The sequence below is a fragment of the Erinaceus europaeus genome, chromosome 10 (genome assembly GCF_950295315.1).
Source record: "Erinaceus europaeus chromosome 10, mEriEur2.1, whole genome shotgun sequence".
Lineage (NCBI taxonomy): Eukaryota > Metazoa > Chordata > Mammalia > Eulipotyphla > Erinaceidae > Erinaceus > Erinaceus europaeus.
In genome coordinates, this window is record NC_080171.1 from 62,108,793 (window position 1) to 62,124,531 (window position 15,739).

The window sequence follows — 15,739 nt, forward strand, 5'->3', positions numbered from 1 at the left end:
TGCCCTTGTTGATTTATTGTTGTAGTTATTGTTGTTGTTATTGATGTTGTCTTTGTTGGAAAGAACAGAGAGAAATGGAGAGAGGAGGGGAAGACAGAGAGGGAGAGAGAAAGATAGACACCTGCAGACCTGCTTCACCACTTGTGAAGCGACTCCCCTGCAGGTGGGGAACTGAGAGCTTGAACCAGGATACTTAAGCTGGTCCTTGCGCTTTGTGCCACCTGCACTTAACCCACTGTGCTACCACCTGACTCCCAAGAAGAAAAATAATCTTAAAGGCTGTTTTAGTGTAATAAATAAAGTGGTTTATTAACCTTTTTAAGATTATTCTTGAAAAAAATTAAGTATTAGTAAGCTTACTCGGAATTAAGGTATATTTCAAGAATACATATTCTAACCGACATATTACTGAATGATTTAAGAGTAAGTTCTAAAGATATTTTATGTTTAGAAAGACTCAAGTTGAAAAGATCTCACCAGGTTTTGTTTTGTTGAGTTTCAGTTTTGTTGTTTACACATTTTTTTATGACACCATCATTGGAGGTTTTACTGCCAAGTTATTATGGGAGCAAAGTGCTCAAAGCATTAAAAGATCTGACACTTGACCATTTATAGCCTAAAAAAAAATGTACATCCCTTGTGCTGTAAATTCCCCTCTGAAATGGAATGCTGTACAAAATTGATTTTCATCTAACTAATATGAACATATAGGGAAAAACATGGTTAAAATTTATTGTTTGGTGTAATGCACCAAAGTAAAAGACTCTGGGGGGCTTCCAAGTCCTGGTGCACAGGTGTGATAATAAATCATGCAAATAGTGGTCAGGAGGTGATACAATGGGTAAAGCACTGGCCTCTCAAGCATGAGGTCCTGAGTTCAGTCCCCTGCAACAAATAGACCAGAGTGATGTCTGGTTCTTTCTCTACTCCCATCTTTCTCATAAATAAATCTCTTTTAAAAATAGTGCAAATATATCTTCACATATTTGGTGATTTTTGTCTTTGTTTTCCTTTTTAAAGATTTATTTATTAGTGAAACTCAGTTATTCTATTCTCTCTCCCCTCTACTGTTTTCTGGAGGTCATCTATTTTGTTACCCTGTTCTGTTACTGTTTTAGCTTGTTCAGCTAGTTGTGTTCTTAGTTCATCTATTTCAGCTTTCAGCTTTCTAATAACCCTGAGATAATTAGTGTTTTCTACCAGGGTCTCATTTGTTGTTTCTGCATTTCTGATGACAATTCTTTGAAACTCTTTACTCACTCCTGTTACTATTTCCTTAACTAGTGTTTGGATATTGACCTCATTATTTTGTGCTTCACCCTTTGGGGGGCTTTTAGCTGGACTCTTGTCCTGGTTCATTTCTCCAATATTTCTTCTTGTTGGTATAACCATTTTATATAGTATGTTATGAGATCCCTCTCTCAGTATTTTTCAAATTACTGATCATCTTGCCTGGATTGACTTGTGTCTAATAAGGTAATTGAAGGGTTCACAGTTGTGGAAATTGACAGTTGTTTCAATATTATTATTATTATTATTATTATTATTATTATTATTTTAATCCCTAAATTGGAGTTTAAAAGGCTTAGAGGTTTAAAAGCCTCTTTTGTTCTTTTTCTTACCTGTAGGGTATGAGAGCCTGAGGGCTTTTAAACTATAAATAGGCTTCTTAGCTTAATCACTGACTCCTGACCAAGAGATAAAGCAGGGTGTGGCAGAGATAATCCAGTGGTTATGCAAAGAGACTCTTACAGCCCCATTGCTAGATACCTAGGTATAGATCTTCTCCTGAGTTTCCTGGTTAGTTCTCTGTTCCCTGGTGTCAGCACAGGACCTCCCCACCGCTGCTCCAGATTCCGAGGGCAGTAGCAATGGAGACTCACAGTTGCATTTATTGAGTCTCAGGTGAGTCCTCTCCATCCTTCAGCTGTCTTTTTGTTGGTGAAACAGACTGGAGGTGGTGTCTCAATTGGTAAACTGCTGGACTGTTACCAGCCACTTAATCTCTCCCTAGGTTCCTCTCTGTCCACGAGCCACAGGTGTTTGCACTCACTGGTGATTTGGTGGGTTCCTGAAGTCGTTCTAGTCCTGCTTTGTTGCAGAACCAGGTGGTCTCCTTTGGTATTCCTAGTTGACCTGAGAGAGGAGAGGAGAGAAACACAGCTGCTGCTGCTCCATAGCCCCACCTTCCTATTAGTGAAACTCAGGACCTCATGCTTGGAAGTCTGGGATTTGAGCCACTAAGTACCTCCATAGCTGTTCTTGGTGTTTTCATGGAGAGTAAGGAAGCAAAAGGACTTTTAGACTGAGAAGATAAAGATGTAAAATAAATCTGTACCAGTAGACTGAATTTTGTACAGGTCAAATAGAATGCTTTCATATAACTCCAAGGACTTTTCCATCACAAATTATAGTTTAATCATTTAAGTTACACATTAAGTTAAGACTGTGACCTAAGTGAAGTTAACTGATGTTTTCCCCTGTATTCAGTAAGAGGAATGTTGGGTATTTTTATTTCAGGAAAGAAAAACAAATTAGAAGTGTTGAAGAAGAAATTGAACAGGAAAAACAAGCAGCTGATGGCATTATCAAAAACATGTCACATGAAAAACAGATCAAGTACATAGAAATGAAAACCACAAATGAGAAATATTTGCAGGTAATACTATTTTCTATTCTATACAGGGCATAAAGTAAATTGCTGCTAAAAATATGATCTGGTGGCAGTCCAGCAGTAGCGCAGTGGGTTAAGCGCACATGAGGCGAAGCTCAAGGACCATCAAAAGGATCCCGTTCTAGCCACTGGCTCCCCACCTGCAGGAGAGTCACTTCACAGGCAGTGAAGCAAGTCTGCAGGTGTCTATCTTTCTCTTCCCCTCTCTGTCTTCCCTTCCTCTCTCCATTTCTCACTGTCATATCCAACAACAATGACATCAGTAACAACAAAAATAACTACAACAACAATAAAAAATAAGGGCAACAAAAGGGAAAATAAATAAATATTAAAAAAATTAAAAATAATATGATCTGGTGATGGCCAGCATCAGCATCCCCTGTGAGCATGACTAGACTTACTGAGCACAATCTTCTTTTTAACAAGTTTACAGATAAGTCATTTGGACACTTATGGTACTTGGTGACCTAGATTTCACAATACTGCCTTTTCTGCTCTATGCATCCTTCATTTTGTCATGGCATAAGCAAACATGAAAACAGTTTTAAGATTTTTTTTTTCAATTGTTTCTTTATTGGATAGAGACAAAAGGAGCTCTAGTGGCACAATTGGTTGGTGCCCGGTACTTATATGGATAAAGGGGGGAAAAAAAATTGAGAGCGAAGGGGAAGGCTAGACAGAAAGAAAGATAGACACCTGCAGTACTGCTTCGTCTCTCAGGAAGCTTCCCCTCTGCAGGTGAGGACTGGAGGCTTGAACCCGGTGCTTGCTCATTATAACATGATGCTCAACCAGGTACACCACTGCCAGGCCCCAAAATAATTTTTTTAAAGATTATTTATTTATTTATTTGAAAGATAGGAGGAGAGAGAGAGAAAGAACCAGATAGCAGTCTGGTACATGTGCTGCTGGACATCGAACTCAGAACCTCATGCTTGAGAGTCTAGTCCTTAGCTACAGCACCACCTCCCAGACTCCCTTTTTTTGTTTGTTTGTTTTTTGTTTTTTGTTACCAGAGCACTGTTCATCCCTGGCTTGTGGTGGTGCAGGGGATTGAACTTGGGACTTTGGAGCCTCAAGCATGAGAGTCCATTTACATAATAACCATTATATAATCTACCTTCCACCTCACTTTTTTTTTTTAAATGGAGACATTATAAGACCATATGCCAGAACTTTCCTGCTTACTTTCTTCCTCTCTTCCTCCCTTTCTCTCTTTCCTTCCTTCCTTTTTTTTTTTTTTTTTTTTTCCTGCTTCTAGGGTTATCACTAGGACTCGATTCCTGCACTATGAATCCACTGCTCCGGGCAGCCTTTTTAAATTTTGTTTTGTTTTGTTTTTGCTTTATTGGATAGGACAGAGAGAAACTGAGAGGGGAGAGGGAGATAGGGAGAGAGATAGACACCTGCAGACCTGCTTCACTGCTTGTGAAGCAACCCCCCCCCCCTGCAGGTGGGGAGCTGGGGGCTCAAACCGAGATCCTTGCACTTCATACTATGTGCGCTTAACCCAGTGCACCACCACCCAACCCCCCCTTCCTTTTTTTTTTTTCATAAATGGATGTAACCTTGGTTTACAGTATTAAAAGATTTTATGAATATGAACTGGGGAGATGGTGCAGCAGTTGCATCTCTTCACCATACATGGAGTTCCCCCACTGTTGCTATTCTTGGTATTTCCCTGTGGTGCCTAAAGTCAAATCCAGGGATTTATGCATGGTAAGCTATTCTGCCAATTGAGCTATCTCCTGGCCCATTCATAACCACATCTCTTATTACTATTAATTAATTAATTAATTAATTTTTAATCAGAGCACTGCTCAACTGTGGCTATTAGTGGTGTAAGGATCAAACCTGGACCTTCTTACATGCAAGTCCTCACTGAGCCAACTCCCTGACCACAAACTTCATTTTAGACAGGATTTAGAAGATGCTGGGGCATCTTAAAGTATATTAGAGAAATGCCAAAATATTACTAAAAGTACGTTTTCTTGCATAAAGGCTTTGAATATAATTAGTTCATGAATTTAATTTACTGAGTAGAGATAGAGATAAATTGAAATGGGGAAGGGAGAGAAAGGGAAAGAGACATGTGCACTACTGTTTCACTACTAACAACCCTTTTTTTTCAGGTGAGGACTAGGGACTTGAACCCTGGACCTTGCACACTGTAATATGTTCACTCAACCAGTTGCACCTGCACCTGCACCCAATCCAGTTATTTAAAAAAATTTTTAAAAATATTTATTTATCTATTCCCTTTTGTTGCCTTTGTTGTTTTATTGTTATAGTTACTATTGTTGTTGTCGTTGTTGGATAGGACAGAGAGAAATGGAGAGAGGAGAGGAGAATAGAGGGGGTAAAGAAAGACAGACACCTGTAGACCTGCTTCACCACCTGTGAAGTGACTCCCTTGCAAATGGGGAGCTGGGGGCTCTAACTGGAATCCTTGTGCCAGTCCTTGCACTCTGCGCCACGTGTGCTTGACCCGCTTCGCTACTGCCAGACTCCCAATCCAGTACTTTCATAAATTTTTTGAATGGGTCTGTGGAAATAGTATAAATTTTATGCCTGAGCCTACAAAGTTCCAGGCTCAATTCCTGTTTTAATTATTACTGTTATTATTTTATTTTACCAAAGCACTTCTCAACTTTGGCTTATGGTGTGTGTGGTGGTCATGATGGAGGGGGAGGGGTTTAACCTGAGCTCTCAGGCATGAGAGTCTCTTTGCATAATCATTATGCTATATGTTCCCTGTCCTTGGCTCAATTCTTCATGTCACCAAATGCCAGAGCTAAGTAGTGTTCCAGTAAAAAAAACAATCAAATTACCTTTTTTTTTTTTTTAATAAGAGAAAGATAGCACAAAACACAACTTCACCATCCACAGAGACCCTTTTGTTGCTCTTATCTGGTGCTGAAAATTGAACCCATGGTCTCATACATGCAAAGCACATGCTCTATTACAGTCACCTCCAGTCCTCGTATATTTTCTTTAATTTTTTTTAAGATTTATTTGTTTAGGCCAGGTGGTGGTGCACTTGGTTGAGTGCACATGTTACAGTGGGCAAGGACCCAGTTGGAGCCCCAGGTCCCACCTGTAGTGGGAAAGCTTCACTAGTGGTAAAGCAGTGTTGCAGGTGTCTCTCTGTCTCTCCTTCTCTTATCACCCCTCTCGATTTCTGGCTATCTCTAGCCAATAAATAAAGATAATAACAAAAAGATTTTAAAATATTTCTTTACCTATTTTAATAGAGAACCAGTGTACTACTTCAGCATATGGAGTGCTAAGGTACAAAACTGGAGCCTTAGGGTGGTGGATAGATAGCATAGCATAATGGTTATGCAAAGAGATCCTCATGCCTGAGGTTTCAAAGTCCCAGGTTCAAATCCTCCACACCACCATAAACCAGAGCTGAGCTGAGCAATGATATGGTTAAAAAAAAACTGGGGAGTCGGGTGGTAGGGCAGTGGGTTAAGCATACATGACGCGAAGCACAAGGACCAGTATAAGGATCCCGGTTTGAGCCCCCAGGCTCCCCACCTGCAGGAGAGTCACTTCACAAGTGGTGAAGCAGGTCTGCAGGTGTCTGTCTTTCCTCATCTCTGTCTTCCCGTCCTCTCTCAATATCTCTGTCCTATCCAACAACAGTGACAACAATAATAGTAACAATGATAAACAACAAGGGCAACAAAAGGGGGGAAATGGCCTCCAGGGGCAGTGGATTTGTAGTTCATTGAGCCCCAGCAATAACCCTAGAAGCAAAAAAAAAAAAAAAACAATCAAAACTGGAGCCTTAAGCATGAAAGAAAGTTATTCTACCCATTTTTCTACCTTTGTGACTCTCATAATGTATTTTAAAGGTAGAATATGTCAAGGTTTTTAGACATCATGAAAGAAATTGGAGACCAGCAAGTTATGTTAATTCTGGCCCAATTGCAAAACATAGGTTGAAGACTTTCACAAAATTGACCTTAACATATCTATTTAAAATGTTGAAAAACAAATTATTCTTACTGCAATTTTGACATATATATATATATATATATATATATATATATATTTTTTTTTTTTTTGCCATTCTTCTTAGCACTTAGATATACTTCAGCAACAACTCGATACACTGAACATGAAAAAAGAGGCCCTGGAAGGGGTAAGTATAAGAATAAATAAGGGGGGAGTCGGGCGGTAGCACAGTGGGTTAAGCGCACGTGGCGCAAAGCACAAGGACCGGTGTAAGGATCCTGGTTTGAGTCCCCGGCTCCCCGCATACAGGGGAGTCGATTCACAGGTGGTGAAGTAGGTTTGCATCTTTCTCTCCCCCTCTCTGTCTTCCTCTCCTCTCTCCATTTCTCTCTGTCCTATCTAACAACGACTGTTGGACATTAAGCCAGCCCCCCCCTGCTCCATTGCTGATACTGTGGCCTATTTGCATGATCATTGTTTTGCCTGAAAGATCCCCACCCATTGATCTATCTTCTTTCTACCTCGAGACCCACCCTACCTGCAGGGTAACATTAATCCCACTAGTTAAAACCCTCAGAACAGTTGCTTCCACCTTCCCAGCATGCCTTTTGCCTCTCTGCACCCCCTTTCCTAGCCATTTCTGTTTCCGACTTGCCACTTCCGATTTTATCCTATAAAGCTCCTTCTGTTTCTGGTTTCTCTTTCTTCTTTTCCCCTTTGTTCCATGTCCTGACCTGGAGGAGGGCAGACATGCAGACAGGGAGGCGACACCGGCCATTGTGGTTTGGCGCCATGTGGCTTAATCCGCTGTGCTCACACCCAACTCTGGGATTCCCACATGAATAAAGAATTGTATTACCAGGCTGCCACGAGTTCCTGGTCTCCCGTGAAGCTAGCCCAGCAAATGGAGACATCAATAACAACAACGATAATAACTACAACAATAAAACAACAAGGGCAAGAAAAGAAAATAAACAAAAAAGAAGAGTAAATAAGGGTTCACCTAGTACTTAGCTACAGGAGACAGTTCATCTAATTATATTATTGGAAATCATTCAAGTGAACATTTATTTAGTAGTCTACTAATAAATACATAGTAATTATTCTCCATTCAGGACTCTTAAACATCCTAGTTTGGTGAAAATATGGATTCAGTTATTGAGTGCCTACTGGGTGCAAAAGAAATTGTGGCTTGCAAAAAACAAAAAGTGATTTTTTTTTATGGTCTGTAAATTTTTTATTTATTATTATTAGTAGTAGTATTGGTGGTCGTGGTAGTAGCAGTAGCAGTATTGGTGGTGGTGGTAGTACTAGTAGTACTAGTAGTACTAGTAGTGGTAGTAGTAGTAAGTATGGCCAGGTCATCACTCACCTCTTACTACTGCTATTTCCTGGAATCAGTTTTGACCCTTCTTTCTTTCCTTCCTTCCCTCCTTTTTTTTTATCCCCTCCTTCCTTTCCTCCATGCATCCCCTTTCTTCCTTCTTTCCTTCTTTCCTTCCCTTTTTTCCTTTCTTCCTTCTTTCCTTGTTGGATAGTATGCCAGCTCCCCCTAGCTTAAACACTAGTATGTCTGTATGAGATTAGTTTGATCCCATTCAAAGCTGCAGTCTATTTACATAAATCACTTTTACATTTACATAAAGCACCACCTTCCCTCCAGGGCATTGGTGGTTCAGTGGTAGAATTCTCACCTGCTCCACCCCCTCTCCTTGTCACACCCTGATCTTCCACCAGTCACTTTTCTCTCCACCCTCTCTGTGTCACATCCTGTTCACACCCTACTTTGGAAGTATATATAAAGACAACATTGTTCGTTTTAGTTTAGTTTTAGTTTAGTTTAGCTCGGCTTAGATTGTGCTGCGTCTTGCATGAATAAAGAGATACTGCGTACAGCTCAGCCATGAGTCCCGGGTCATCTGTATCCCGCCTGCGAAGCTAAGCCCGACACTTCCTTCCCTTTTTTCTTTCCTTCCTTCCTTCCTTCCTTCCTTCCTTCCTTCCTTCCTTCCTTCCTTCCTTCCTTCCTTCCTTCCTACTGGGATTATTGCTGAGACTCAATGCCTATATAATGACTCCACTGTTCTTGGAGGCGATTTCTCCTTCTCCTTCTTCTGTTTTTTTTTTTTTTAAAGAGAAGTGAATTATTTTATTTTATTACTTATTTATTTTTACCAGAGAACAGCTCAGTTCTGGCTTATGGTGGGATGGGGATTTGAACCTGTGATCTGGGAGCCTCAGGCATAAGAGTCTCTTTGCATAAACATTATGCTCTTGACCCCCCACCCCAAGACCATTTTCCCTTCTTTTTTTCTTTCATTTACTTTTGATAGGACAGAGAGAAACTGAGAGGGAGAGGAAGAGATAGGGACAGAGAAAAAGTGTGGTACCTATAGCATTTCTTCATCACTCATGAAACTTCCGCTATAAAGGTGGGGGCCAGGGACCTGAACCCAGGTCTTTGCACATAGTAGCCTGGTATACCACTGCCTAGACCCTACTTGTTTCTTATCTTTCAGCAACAACCATTCTGATAGTTGTGAGGTTATACCTACTTGTTTTGATTTGCATTTCCCTTATTCTAAAGAATGATGAAGGGTTGGGGAAATGGGATAAGGGTTGGGAAGACAGCATAATAGTTATGGTTATGCAAAAACACTCTCATGCCTGAAGCTTCAAAGTCTCAGGTTCAATCCCTAGCACCACCATATGCCCTACCTGAGCAGTGCTTGCCCTCTTTCTCATACATGCTCTCTCTCTCTCTTTTTTTTTTTTATTCTCCCCACCCACCCACCCCAGAGTCTTTTACTTGGGTGCAATACGCCAATTCCATTTCAGGTTCTACTTGTGTTTTCTTTTCTAATCTTGTTTTTCAACTTCTGCTTGAGAGTGAGATCATCCCATATTCATCCTTCTGTTTCTGACTTATTTCACTCAACATGATTTTTTCAAGGTCCATCCAAGATCGGCTGAAAACGGTGAAGTCACCATTTTTTACAGCTGAGTAGTATTCCATTGTGTATATAGACCACAACTTGCTCAGCCACTCATCTGTTGTTGGACACCTGGGTTGCTTCCAGGTTTTGGCTATTGTTGTATGCTTTACATTGGGTTCTAGTTCTCCCCCGCCAAGAGAATTGGATCAGTCTAGTTAAATTTCGCGGGCCTCCTTGGCCCCGCCCCGAAGGAACCCCGCCAGAGTTCCTGGGTTCCTGAGTTCGAGAGTAAGAGAGAGTGCTTGTGCCGCCGCAAAGAGACAGCAGAGTTCTGTTTGGTCATTAGTTTGGTTTAGTTTATGAATCGTTGTTCCTGAATAAAGAAATACAGCTTCTCTGCCCAGCCGTTGTCTCTGGTCGTCTCTGTTACCCGCCATGAAGCCAGCTAGCCCGCCCAGCAAGAGCCTTATGAATTTTAACAGCAAATGGTGCCCAATTGTGCTGCCAAGAACATATATGTGTACACAGATCTTTTGGGATGGATGTGTTGGGTTCCTTAGGATATATCCCAAGGAGAGGAATTGCAGGGTCATAGGGTAGGTCCATTTCTAGCCTTCGGAGAGTTCTCCAGACTGTTCTCCACAGAGGTTGGACCAATTGACATTCCCACCAGCAGTGCAGGAGGGTTCCTTTGCCTCCACACCCTCTCCAGCATTTGGTGCTATTACCTTTTCTGATGTATGACATTCTCACAGGAGTGAAGTGATAGCTCATTGTTGTCTTGATTTGCATTCTCTGACAATCAGAGACTTGGAGCATTTTTTCATGTGTTTCTCAGCCTTTTGGATCTCATATGTGGTGAATATTCTGTCCAAGTCCTCCCCCCATTTTTGGATGGGGTTATTTGTTGTCTTGTTGTTGAGTCTCGCAAGCTCTTTATGTATGTTGGTTATTAAACTCTTATCTGATGTATGGCATGTAAAGATCTCCCATTCTGTGAGGGGTCTTTTGGTTTGGGTAGTGGTTTCTTTTGCTGTGAAGAAGCTTTTTAATTTGGTGTAGTCCCATAGGTTTATACTTGCCTTAGTCTTCTTTGTAATTGGATTCGTTTCATTGAAAATGTCTTTAAAATTTATGCGGAAAAAAGTTCTGCCAATATTTTTCTCTAAGTATTTGATAGTTTGTGGTCTAACATCCAAGTCCTTGATCCACTTGGAATTTACTTTTGAATTTGGTGAAATACAGTGATTCAGTTTCATTCTTCTGCATGTTTCAACCCATTGTTTCCACCACCATTTGTTGAAGAGACTCTGCTTTCCCCGTTGAATAGTCTGGGCCCCTTTGTCAAAGATTAGATGTCCATAGGTGTGGGGCCTCATTTCTGGGCTCTCAATTCTATTCCACTGGTCAGTGTGTGTATTCATGTTCCAGTACCAAGCAGTTTTGATGACAATGGCCCTATAATACAGTTTGAGATCTGGGAGTGTGATGCCTCCGGTTCTGTTCTTTTTTCTCAAGATTGTTTTGGCAATTCTAGGTCTTTTCTGGTTCCAGATAAACATTTGTAGCATTTTTTTCTATTCTCCTAAAAAATGTGCTTGGGATCTTGATGGGGATAGCATTAAATTGTAGATGGCTCTGGGTAATATATTCATTTTGATGATGTTAATTCTTCCAACCCATGAACATGGAATATCTTTCCACTTCTTTGTGTCTGTTTCAATTTCTTTGAGTAGTGACTCATAATTTTCAGTATATAAGTCTTTCACTTCTTTGGTTAGGTTTACTCCTAGATATTTTATTGTTTTTGTTGCTATAGTAAAAGGAACTGATTTCTGGATTTCAATTTCTTCTAACTTAGTGTTTGCATAGAGGAATGCCACTGACTTTTGAATGTTAATTTTATAGCCTGACACCTTACTGTATTGCCTGATGATTTCCAAAAGCTTCTTGCTGGATTCCTTAGGTTTTTCCATCTGTACTATCATGTCATCTGCAAATAAGGACAGTTTGACTTCTTCTCTTCCAATCTGTATGCCTTTAATTCCTTGCTCCTGCCTGATTGCTATGGCAAGAACTTCCAACACTATGTTGAATAGTAATGGTGATAGTGGGCAGCCCTGTCTAGTGCCTGATCTGAGTGGAAATGCTTCCAGTTTTTCACCACTGAGTATGATGTTGGCTGTAGGTTTGCTATATATAGACTCCACTATCTTCAGGAATTTTCCATCTATTCCCATTTTTTGTAGTGTTTTGATCATAAAGGGATGTTGTATTTTGTCAAAGGCTTTCTCTGCATCTATTGATATGACCATGTGGTTTTTGGTCTTGCTTTTGTTGATGTGGTGGATCACATTGATTGATTTACCTATATTAAACCAACCTTGCATACCTGAGATAAACCACACTTGGTCATAATGAACAATATTTTTGATATACTGCTATATCCGGTTGGCTAGAATTTTGTTTAATATTTTCGCATCTATGTTCATCAGAGATATTGGTCTGTAGTTTTCTTTTTTGGTTGTGTCCTTGTCTGCTTTTGTATCAGGGTGATGTTGGCTTCATAGAAGCTGGCAGGGAGTATTCCAGTGTCTTCAATCTTCTGGAAGACTTTTAAAAGTAGAGGTATTAGTTCTTCTTTGAAGGTTTTGTAGAATTCATTTGTAAAGACATCTGGTCCAGGACTTTTATTTTTGGGAAGATTTTTGATAACTGTTTCAATTTCATTAGCTGTGATGGGCCTGTTCATGTTATCCACTTCCTCTTGACTTAGTTTTGGAAGTTGGTAGGTATCTAGGAAATCATTCATTTCTTCCAGGTTCTCTAGCTTTGTGGCATATAGTTGTTCATAGAAGCCTCGCATGATATGTTGAATTTCTGCGGTGTCTTTTGTGATATCTCCTCTTTCATTTACTATCCGATTTATTTGGGTCTTCTCCCTTTTTTGTTTTGTGAGTCTGGCTAAAGGCTTGTCGATTTTGTTTACTCTTTCGAAGAACCAACATTTACTTTCGTTGATCTTTTATATGGTTTTCCTATTCTCAATGTTATTTATTTCTGCCCTAACTTTAGTGATTTCTGTCCTTCTGGTTGCTTTAGGATTCCTTTGTTCTTCTTCTTCTAGGTCTTTAAGATGTGCAATCAGGCTGTTTATTTGTGCCTTTTCTTGTTTCCTAATGTGTGCTTTTATAGCTATGAACTTCCCTCTTGGGACTGCTTTAGCTGTGTCCCAAATATTTTGATAGCTTATGTCTTCATTTTCATTGAACTCTCGAGACATTTTGATTTCTTCCTTGATTTCCTCTTTGACCCAGAAGTTGTTAAGAAGTGTACTGTTGAGCTTCCACACTTTGGCACTGTTACTAATCTTTTGTTGATTGTTAAGTGTTAGTTTAATTCCACTGTGGTCTGAGAAGATGCTTGGGATGATTTCAATGCTCTTGAATTGGCTGATGCTATCTTTGTGGCCTAACATATGGTCTATCCTTGTCTCTCTCTCTCTTATTAAAATAAGTAAAATACTTTTTTAAAAAGAATAATGGATAACACATCAAGAAGATACTAAAAGCACAGCTGGGAGGCATTGCACCCTGAATGCTTTACCATGTGTAAGGCTTCAGAATTGAGTCCCAGCACTGCATGAAAATAACCACAGCACTTGGGGAAGCTCCATGGATTGCGGAGTGATTCTATGGTACCTCTCCTTCTCGCCCCCTCTCAGTCTGTCTCTATATATTTGAAATAGAAAGAATGAAATAAGGGCTTAAGCACTCATAGTACATAGCATAAAGACCTGTATAAGGATCTGTGCAAGGATCCCAGTTTGAGCCCTCACTTCCCACCTGCAGGGGGGGTGGCTTCATGTCCTCTCTATTTCCCCTTCCTCTCTCAATTTCAGGAGCAGTGGATTCAAAGTTCTGTCTTTGAGCCCCAACAATAACCCTGGAGGGAAAGAAGGAAAGAAAGAGAGAGAGAAAGAAGGAAAGAAAGGAAGAAAGAAAGAAAGAATGGAAGGGGAGGGGAGGAAGGAATGAAGGAAGGAAGGAAGGGAGGGAGAAAGAAATGTCAGCCCAGGGTGGAATTATGTACACATAAAGTCTGGACACAGGCATGCACATGCAGGCATGTGGAGACTAAAAGCAAATGTGAGGTCAGAGAAGTAGCTCAATGGGTTGGGTACTTGTCTTGCTGTGTGTGGCCTAGACTCAAGCCCCAGTACTACATTGGAGGTGCCATGGCAGTGAAGGACTTTGGTGCTATGGTGTTCTGCCTCCTCTTCTTCCCCTTTCTTCTTCTCTTTCTCTCTCAGTCTTTCTGTCTCTGTCTCTCTCTCTGTCTTTAAATGGAAAAGCAGCCTGGAGTGGTGAAACTGTACCTGTGTGAAGTCTTGGTTTTGTGGGGAAAAGGAGGGGGAGGGTGTAATAAAAGCAAATAAAACAGGAGAGAAATTAGTTTATTCTTATAAAGATCTACAAATTTGTTTACTTATGTTTCAAGCAATTTGCAATTCACAAAACAAACATATTTACAGTTTTAAAAATTGGGTTAGAGAGGGCTGGGTGGTGGCATTCTTGGTTGAGTGTACATGTTATTGTGTGCACGGACCCAGGTCCAAGCCCCCCTTCGGGGGGGGAGGAAGCTTCAATAGTAGTGAAACTGCTATAGCTCTCTCTCTCTCTCTTTCTTTCTAATATTTTATTTATTTATAAATGAGAGAAATAGAAGGAGAGGGAGAGAGAGAGAAAGAACACCAGATACAACGTTGGCACGTGTGCTGCCTGAGATTGAGCTCAGAAGCTCATGTTTGAGAGTCCAGTGTTTTGTCCACTGTGACACCTTCCAGACCACCAGTGCTTTTCTTTCTCTTCTTCTCTATCTCCCCTTCTCTCAATTTCTCTGTTATATTAAAATAAAATAAATTAAATAACTGGAGTTGGTGTATTGCACCAAAGTTAAAGACTCTGGGGTGGAGGGAAGTCCTGGAACATGATGGCAGAGGAGGAGGACCTAGTGGAGGTTGAATTGTTATGTGGAACACTGAGAAATGTTACATATGTACAAGCTGTTGTATTTTACTGTCAACTGTAAACCATTAACCCCCCAATAAAATTTTTTTTTTAATTTTTGAAAAGAAAAAAATTGGATAAGATAGACTGGACAGCATTTTTCTTTGTCTATTCTTAGTTTCTGGTAACTGTCATCTTTTGATGTTCTTTGACTGACAGCTTTGTCACTCTAATCTCTGCCTATGTCGTCATTTGTTATTCTCGTAAATCTCTGTTTATATCTCTTCTTCTAAGGAAATCAGTCATACTGGATTAGGCTTTCCCCTAATGAACTCAGCTTAATTTGATTAAATGTGCAAAGACCCTACTTCTAAATTATTTCACATTCACAGATTGGGCCTTCAAAATATTCCATGAGGAGAAACAATTCAATATCAACACTGTGGAAAAAGACATATATGACCTGTTCTGTATCTCTCATTGAGAGATAATTTCGTTGGCCTTTGGATATAGTAGTGAATATTGTTCATTCACCTTGACATTTTATTATCTTCTAGTTGGTAGAGTTTTCCTATTCTTTGTTTGGTTATTCTAATTGGAAAATAAGCTAAGATTTTCATCGTCTATGAATATTAGACTGAAAATAGCCTATAAAATTATACTGGGAAGATGGAGGGAGAAAGCCTATTGCTCTGTGCAGTATGTTTTCATGCCCAAGTCTTGGAGGCTCCAAGTTCAATAGCAGCGCCACCATAAGTCAGAGTTGAAAAAAAATGAATATAAGCATTTATTCATTGAATTTAGAAATAAGGGGTGGCTCTATTTGATTTACTTTTATTTATTAATAGTGGGTTACAATATTGTTAAAATTATAGTGTAATTCCACACCACACCCACTACCAAAGTTCTATGTCCGTATCCTTGGGTGGCTTTAAAGTCCTGAGACATGATGGTGGAAAAGGACCCAAGTTAGGGGTGAGAGTATTTTGCAGAAAACCTGTCACAGGGAAGTGAGAAATTGTACCCAACAAAACTGTGTTGTAATCCATTACCCTTCTAACAAGAAGCACTTTGTAGCATCATTGAATACTATAAATACTTGATATTTCAATTTAAAGATGTTGCCATTTGTAATTTGGCAATTACTTGACTAT

The 15,739-nt window shown here is 40.0% G+C and overlaps 1 protein-coding gene across 3 annotated transcripts in view; it reads left to right on the plus strand.

The window, feature by feature from the left end:
* The window catches only part of IFT74 (intraflagellar transport 74), a 131,828-nt gene that overhangs the window by 55,952 nt on the left and 60,137 nt on the right, over window positions 1-15,739 (plus strand). For all 3 annotated transcript variants that reach the window (XM_060199666.1, XM_060199668.1, XM_060199667.1), the window contains 2 exons: window positions 2,521-2,659; window positions 6,765-6,827. In XM_060199666.1, coding sequence (XP_060055649.1) covers window positions 2,521-2,659; window positions 6,765-6,827 — 202 coding nt within the window. The remainder of the gene's footprint in view (window positions 1-2,520; window positions 2,660-6,764; window positions 6,828-15,739) is intronic.